This window comes from Thunnus thynnus, chromosome 4 (genome assembly GCF_963924715.1).
Source record: "Thunnus thynnus chromosome 4, fThuThy2.1, whole genome shotgun sequence".
In the NCBI taxonomy this organism is placed as follows: Eukaryota; Metazoa; Chordata; class Actinopteri; order Scombriformes; family Scombridae; genus Thunnus; species Thunnus thynnus.
Window position 1 is genome coordinate 23,143,629 of NC_089520.1, and position 8,442 is coordinate 23,152,070.

At 39.8% G+C, this 8,442-nt stretch overlaps 1 protein-coding gene across 1 annotated transcript; it reads left to right on the forward strand.

Moving 5' to 3' along the window:
* Positions 1-700: 700 nt before the first annotated feature.
* On the forward strand, positions 701-6,218 carry zgc:113307 (uncharacterized protein LOC553753 homolog). Its single transcript, XM_067587713.1, has 5 exons — positions 701-1,269; positions 2,688-3,013; positions 3,207-3,531; positions 4,348-4,665; positions 5,975-6,218. The coding sequence occupies exons 2-5, from the start codon at positions 2,714-2,716 to the stop codon at positions 6,124-6,126; spliced, it is 1,095 nt and encodes a 364-aa protein (XP_067443814.1). The 5' UTR covers positions 701-1,269; positions 2,688-2,713; the 3' UTR covers positions 6,127-6,218.
* The last annotated feature ends 2,224 nt before the right edge of the window (positions 6,219-8,442 follow it).

Genomic DNA, 8,442 nt, shown 5'->3' on the forward strand with positions numbered 1-8,442 from the left:
GCATCATGGATGTGCAGCCAACAAATCTACAGCAACCGCGTGATGTTATCATGTCAATATGAACCAAAATCTCTGAGGAATGTTTCCAGCACCTTGTTGAATCTATGCCACAAAGAATTAAGGCAGTTCCGAAGGCAAAAGGGAGTCCAACCAGGTACTAGCAAGGTGTACTTAATAAAGTGTATATGGTATATAAATTAATCTTCTCATCTAACGCTCTGCCAGAAGGCAAATAATTATATTTCCCAAAATGTGGAACTATTACTTTAAAAAGTTGTAGTTGCTGTCACTGGCATATAAACACATATTCTTGTTTATTTAGTTTCTTGTTTGCCTGTTTTTGTGGTAAAATAAAATGCTTCATCACTTCTTTTCTCCCCCAAAAACACATACAGACACTTATTAGGCTATAAAACCTTGTTGTGGGTGTTATTCCATATGGTTTTCCTAGAGGGAGCTCTTTCCATGCTCTCACCAGGAAATACTTTCCTCCTCTCCGTTTTATTCTCCACCTTGCCTCTTTTTTCACAGAGCTCCCCTCATATTTGGGGGGAAAGGAATCTGGAATCGTTTCCCTCTCCCCTGCTCAGATGCTTGCAAGAAGTTCCTTTCTTCGAGAAACACACTACACACACACACACATGCACACACTACACGCACACATGCAGTAACACACAGATGGATACAAATGCACACAAAGATACACACATATACACACAGAATGGTCTCTTTGGCTCCCCAGGTACTTTGTGGCTTCAATGCCTCTAGGCAGAACACGTACTGTAGACCCAGTCTCACACACACACACACACACATACACACACACTCACACACACTCACAGACACGGATATTTTTGAATGCTGATCAAAATGTTCTCATATTCACTGACAGCTCTGCGCTATCAGAGTCCAAACCCAGTTGCCCTCATTTGATTTAATCCCTCTTCTTTTGCTTCCAGTCTTTCTGTGTATGTTTTGTGCATCTCCATGGTACAAGCAAACATGTTTCCACCAAATGTTGTGGGTTCAGTCGTTACTGAGGGCTGAGAGAAGGGAGAAGGAAGAAGGGAGTGAGGGAAGATTATGAAGGAGGTCTAGGGTCTGGGATGTGGGCAGCGTTTGAAGAAGAGGAATGTATCAGACAGAGGGTAAACATTGCCGGTAGCTGGAAAAACACACACAGACACATTATCACACAGCTCCTGAGGGGAACGGAAGCTCTGGGAATCTAAAACAACCTGTTCCCATTGCGTAGCTCCTAATCAACCGGTAAGTGTCAGTTTACTGTTTGTTTCTCATCTGCTTCCATTTCCTTTCTCTGCAACGTAGGCAAAACTGGAAATGTTCAAATCTACAATGTGCGTCTGTCTGTGTAACTACAGTTGGTTCGATGAGGCATGATTGCATAACACAGCTAATGTCTTGGCAACCTTTGGAGCATGTGCTGTACTGTAAAACTGCACTGTGGGTGAGAAGGGTAAAATGCAACATCGCAAACATGCTGATCAAGTCAAACTTCCTGATGATGCAAACTTTTCTTTCTAACTGCTGTGTTGTAACCAACAGTAACTGACAACTGTGTATCTCTGTGTGTACCTTTGTACATACCAGCCTTGTGGGTGTTACCTTAACCATCTACAGCTGTGCATGCAAGGAAAAAATTAAATGTATTCTTCTGTCTCTTACTTAGAAGTTTGAATAGAAAGAATGTGCATGCTGTACAAAAGCAACCATCTCAACTTGTGCTGTGTCTCATTTCACGCCACATGGTATACAACATTAGAAGTTTAGGGTCTTTCCTTTAATTTTGTAATAATTTATTGATTCATGTCTTAAAATGAGACTGCTATACTGTTTAGTGACCTTTTTTGACCCGATGCTGAAACTATTTTCATCTTGGTATCAGGTTGACAGGAAGTTTTTATTTTATCATTCAAAAGTCCAGTGCTTAAACCAGATCTTAAAGGGTTTTTAGTATTGCACTTCCATAAAGTTGTAAAACCTGCGAGAAACAGATTAAACAAGATTAAAAGTCTATAGTGGTGCTGGCAGCTCTGCAAGTCTCTTAAGCACAGCAGTGCTTTGAGCTAAATGCTAACATGCATGCTAACAGCATGCTAATTTGCTCATAATGACAATGTGAACATGCTTTTTGTTTATCAGGTATAATGTTCCATCTTAGTTTAGCATGTTAACATGCTAACAGTTGCTGTTAAACATTAAACAGAAAGTGAAGCAAAGCCTGATGGGAATGTTATTAGTTTTGCAGGTATTTGGTCAGAAACCAAGGAGGACATGAATGTCTGTACCAGATTTCATGGGAATCCATCCAATGGTTCTTGAGAAATTTTACTCAAAACTACAAATGTGAACTTAGGACTAGTGTATAATATTTAGGCGGTCTATTGGCATAAATGGAATATAATATTCATAATTATTTTTTATTAGTCTATAATCACCTGAAAAAAAGAATCATTATGTTTTTGTTATCTTAGAATGAGCCTTTCATATCTATCCTATCCTGCCCCAGCTGAAACACCTGGATAATTAAATTTTTAGTAATTTTGTAAGACTTGACAAAGCTGTTCAGGAGACATGCAACTTTTTTTACAAGCTGGGTGACTTTGACATGTAAAATCAGGATGGAGTTCCCATTTGATATAATTGTCTTCATGTTTAATTTGTAGGGTTACATATCTGACCAACTGTCTCCATGGCTGTCCCGTGCTGTGCCATGTTGGTGCTCCTGTGTGTTTTTGACACAGCCACTGTTGTGGCCGACATGGACTATGGTGGAGTTCCTCTGTGGATCAACCGCTTGCTTGGTGAGCCCAGCGTGATGAGCCTGCAGGGCCGGATGGACCCATCTTGGTACAGAGCCAACAACCCTCAGGCCTGTCCTCAACAGTGTGACTGCCCCATCCACTGGCCCACAGCACTGTACTGTGACCACAGAGGTCTGGCAGACATGCCTGACCACCTGCCGGTCACAACTCAATACCTGTTTCTGCAGGTAAGAACAATACTGACACGGGCACTGAACATGTGTTATATTAACAATGGTCTGCTACTAACCCACTGCGGTTTTTCATTTCCTGTTCTCACACAGTAACTGACCTCCACTGCACTTCACTGTATATTGTTTGTTTTATTTGGAAAGTGTAAAAAGACAAAATCCATCAGGCATTGTGTTCAATTGTTTCCAGGGCAACAACATCTCGTCCATGTCTCCCTCTGTTCTGGCCAACATCACAGGGCTCCGCTGGCTCATCCTGGACCACAACCAGCTACAGAGTGACAAGCTGGACCAGGCCACCCTGAAAAACCAGACCCAGCTGTGCTACTTTTTCGCCAACCACAACCTCCTGAGTTCAGTGCCCAGTGGTCTGCCAGCTGGACTCAGACAACTGCGGTTGGCCTACAACCAAATCAGCAGCATCAGCCCTGGAGCTCTGCAGAACTTACATAACCTGACACTGCTGCTGCTACAGGGAAACAGATTGCAAACCATTACCGCTGGAGACTTCAGAGGTAGTGTAATGTGTCATTTCCTTGACTTCATACTTAGAGAATTTATTTTGAACACTTGGTACGGAAAGTAAAAAAGAGAGTACAAAACAACTTAGTGCTACTGCTATGTATCTGTTCACAAATACAAAACACAGAGACAAACATTAAAAACAAACAGATTTTTATTATCTGAAATAGAACAGGTACTTTCACAAATTTGTGCCTTTCCTCTAAGCCACAAGGTGGTTTGGGTCAGGGGGTTTAATTCAGCAGCAATTAGACTTCAAATATTAGTACAAATTTGCCTTTAAAAAGTTCTTCTTTAAAGCCATTTTAAAGTGTTTAATTATTCTTAAATCAGCTTAATTTTCAATTTTAGAGCTGTTACATTTTTGGAAGCATCAAAATAAATCAAATTGAATTAAGTAAAATAAATATTAATGAATATACATAATAAAATAATGGGCACAAGGTGATATTTTATGATGCATTATATTTTTATTGAAAGGGATAGGATGAAATTATATTAACTGATAGACTGGATTTTCAACCTCATATCGTGCCATGATACCTACTGAGTATATCTGAACCTTTTACTGAGTGTGTTGAGATAACGGATAAAATATCACTGCCATGTGAGAAAAGGTTAATGAGTTTTTTGTTGACATTGATTAAATCTACATCTCACACCCTGAGGTTTGCCCCTGAGACTTCTCTGAACAATCTGACTACATTAATTAACACAGAATATTTCTGGCATTTAACGTTGAAAATGAATCACACCAATTTGTCAATATTAATTTTTGTATTTGTGTGTGTCCTCTCCTCATCTAACAGGTCTGCTCAGTCTAAGCCTTTTGGACCTCAGTGGGAATTTGTTCTCATCTGTTCCTGGGCATTTACCCCCCACTGTACAACAGCTCTATCTGTCCAATAACTCCCTCTCTGTGCTGGAGGAAGACAGTTTTATGGGATTCCTCAATCTTAAGTATCTTCGTTTAAGTCACTGTGGTCTGCAGAACCACAGTGTCCACCCACAGGTCTTCAACATCTCCAGCTTGGTGGAACTCGACCTTTCTTATAACAAATTTACAACCATTCCCACAGTCCCCACCACCCTGCAGTACCTCTACCTGGAGGCCAATGAAATACAAGGTGAGGTGTAAACACACAAAGAAAATGTTTACAAAATGCAGTCAACTTTCACACTGTGAATGTAGAGGTGTCACTGACTTCACGTCTCTGAAATTTCCTGCACATGTGAACACATTCATACATTTAACAACAATACACTCTCTTCCTGTGCCAGTATTAGTGAGTTATGTGACTGACTACCTGGGGAGGTCTGACACCTGAACCGTGCTGTGAGGGAGAAGAATAAATGTGGAAAATGTGACAGGAACTGTATAGAAACGAACATAGCCAGCCCTTGTCACTGCATACGAATACGGGAGGGACTAGGGTTAGGCAGCCAAAAGACTAGGCAAGTTTGAGATAGAAGAATAGAGAGAGTGAAGGGAGGGGAGGGGCTCAGAGGGAGACGTTGAAAGACAAGAAAAGTAAAGAGAGTGGAGGAAAGTGAAGGGGAGGGAATATTGGGTGGCTGAATGAAGAGAAAGTAGGTTAGCAAAGAGGAGAGGAGATTGGTATGAAAACATCTGTAATGGTTTTAGAGGTAAGAGCTCCAGATGAGCCAGAAGCACATGCTGTTCCCCTCTTCATAGACTCCTCTTTCCTCTGTCTGCTCCCCATCTCTTACCTTTTTTGACGAATAGTAATCATATCACAATGCAGCAGACTCGAAGCCAGAAGCCACATACCAGATTTGACGATATTTAGCAACATTACAAAACTCACATGACCATTATGAATATTATGACCTGGTATGCAGTTTTGGCTCACAGTCGCTGGCAAAGTCAAAGTGTGTTCTTGTTTTTCAATCTATGATGCAGCAGACAGCGGGGCTGTGTACCAACCAGACAGACAGAAGGCAAAACACTTCCACAATAACACACACCTCATCGTCTAGCTAGCAGCCTGACAGCTACCACGAGTCCTGTCTGCCAAAGCCTACAGTCAGGGCTGAGAGAAGCTCTACAACTAAAATGAAGTGAGAAAGCACAAGACGGTGTTGTGGTTTCCTCTGCCTCCATTTTCACCACAGCACCTGCAAGACATCTAATGGGAAATGCAGAATCTGTGAGAAGAAGAGGGACATTTGCAGACTGCATAGACCCTCTTAGATACAAGACAAATCCCATAATGTAACTGAAGCGCTTCAACTTAATAAGTTACATATGATGAACACATGGTACATGATGTGAAATCAAAACTCTCTGGACTAGTTTAGTCTCTACAGTACTTGGACAAGACAATAATACACAGATGGCTGTAACTCTTGTGATTAATGGCTGTTTAATAATGAAAAAATGGTCTGTATATGTTTTCTGTCGGTTTGCTCCAGAGTTCAACGTGACTAGTTTCTGCAGAGAGGTGGGACCTTTGTCCTATTCCAGGATGAAGATCCTACGACTTGATGGAAACAAGATGTCCTACCACCATCTGCCCCCTGACTGGGTCTTCTGTCTGAGAGTTCTTCAAAATATTTACATCTGACTCTGCCTTGTGAATATGCAACGGAGAGGGATTACTGTATGTCACTGGCCAATCTCATCTAGTGGCACAGAGAATAAACATGACCCAATTAAGATTTTTGTTTGTTTGTCTTGTTTTTTTTGTTTGCCAACTCATTTTTCATGAACTCAAACAACTCTGCTTTAAAGCTATAAACCGGAGAAGAAGACTCTAATTCGTTATGTCGTCAATATGTCCAACTAGAAAAATACACAGCCAGGCACTGAATGGAAAACTGACCTTCAAAGGATGCCAAAGCTTGAACTTGTACACTAAACCAGTGTTATTTTATTATAATGCCAAAAGTTCTGATCAAAACATTTCTCATACCACCAGTACATTCCCATGGGCTTCCATCTTTTCCAAGTTCTGCCTCAGCAGGGTTGTACATCTGTGTATTATTACAGGATAGGAACTGTGACAAACCCTCTCATTTCTGACCGAACAGAATAATGTGCCCTGGTTAAACTGAGCTGTCTTAGTCCAAAGGGAAACATGTATGAATGGCAAAATTCAATGGCTTTCCCCTGAGATGAGTCTGACTCAGTCAGCTGGACAATGTTTAACAGTAACACCAGTCCACAGAGAGCCAGGGGAAATATGGACATGTTTTGACTTAACCACTGAAAACCTTCAAACCTCTGTTGCTAAACCCCTAACACTTGATTTCCATGATTGCAAAGGTGAAATTTGCTTTATGTTTTTTAATTAATTTTTTTTTTCATTTACCGCAAAACATCTTGCTAATGTCTGTAATGCAAACAATCTCTAAACAACAGTGATTAACATTATACTTTTGTTATGTGTCAAATTTCACAATATTATCACACTTTATTTATAACCAAAAATAAGAATATCTGACACATGTTACCAGCCTCAATTACAGGGAGATTATATAATCTGCCATATACAGTAAATCTAACATACTTATATTTTTATCTATTTTTTCAATAGATAATACTAACAACTTCCCACACAATTTTGGGGAGATTTGGAATAGATCATATTAGATTCAAACTTATTATAACAAAATGCAGTTTAGTGTTTAACCAGATGCAACAGTAGCAACAGGCCTAAACAAGATTAAGGCACAGTGACACTTTAACATCAGCATGCTAACATGCTCATAATGACAATTCTAACTAGTCACCATCTTGTATCAGCATGTTAGCATGCTAACATTAGCTAATTAGCACTAAACACAAAGTACAGCTTAAGCTAACGGTATTGTCATTAGTTTTGCAATAACTAAGAATTTCATAAACCAAAGTATTGCACAAATATCAGTTTTGACCTGATGATTGAAAGCTAAGGAATCACCAAAGTTATTAGTACAATTCATCTTGAAGGGAATATGAACACACCATGTAAAAAGGCAATCCAGCCAATAGTTGAGACATTTCACGCTCAAAACCAAAGGTCAATCTCTTGGTGGTGCAAGAGGAAAAGTCAGGATTTGTCATCTGGGGACCATAAATATCTGTGTTTCATAATCCATCAAATAGATATTGAGATATTTCAGTCTGAATCAAAGTGGTGGACAGACTGACAGACCAACGCCCTATTGAGTTATGCTGCTAGCTAAAAATGAATGAATATACAAAATGGAAAATAAACCAATGGGTAATAAGAAGGGATGTAACAACATCTACGTACAGAACACTGAATCCAGAAATGTTATGTACAGTATGAACAACAAGTGGGTGTTTTATATGTGCAGTGTAAAAGGAAGCCATTATATACAGTTGAATGTGGTCAGAGTTAAATATAGATAATAAAAAGCAAACAGTGTAGGCAAAGGAACCTTTAACAGCAGCAGTGTTAGTGGAGACTGCTCTGTTCGATTTCCATTTGTGTACAACATGTCTGCACTCCCTTTTTCAAGCTTGCGTTGTGTCATGTCATCTCACAGTTTATTCACTTAGAGTAAGCATCCATGTGACTGACGAGAATGGGGTGGGGAACGTGCAGACACACAACTGTCTCATAACGATGAAAAAAGCCTCTGTAAGATGTATTTATACCTGCTGGAGAGACCTCAGGTGAATCAGAGTCTGCTTTTATCTCTGAATCATAAAATAACCACCAATGCTGACCGCAAATACTAATAACGATACATCTACATTTCTTCTGAATGCCACAAACCAATGAGGAAGTAGTTATAGTCATTGTGGTCCTGTTTACTCAAATGGTAAAGACTATACTCATTATTACCTGAGGTTGCTTTTCTCATAATGACAATATGTCCGAATAATAATGATACCATTTTCCCGTCATTGCAAGATAAAGATCATATAA

Excerpts from the sequence above, each read along its gene's own strand:
- zgc:113307 (XM_067587713.1), top strand. The coding sequence starts at position 2,714 with ATGGCTGTCCCGTGCTGTGCCATGTTGGTGCTCCTGTGTGTTTTTGAC. Across the intron at positions 3,014-3,206 it reads CTCAATACCTGTTTCTGCAG|GGCAACAACATCTCGTCCAT; the intron begins GTAAGAACAATA and ends AATTGTTTCCAG. Across the intron at positions 4,666-5,974 it reads GGAGGCCAATGAAATACAAG|AGTTCAACGTGACTAGTTTC; the intron begins GTGAGGTGTAAA and ends GGTTTGCTCCAG.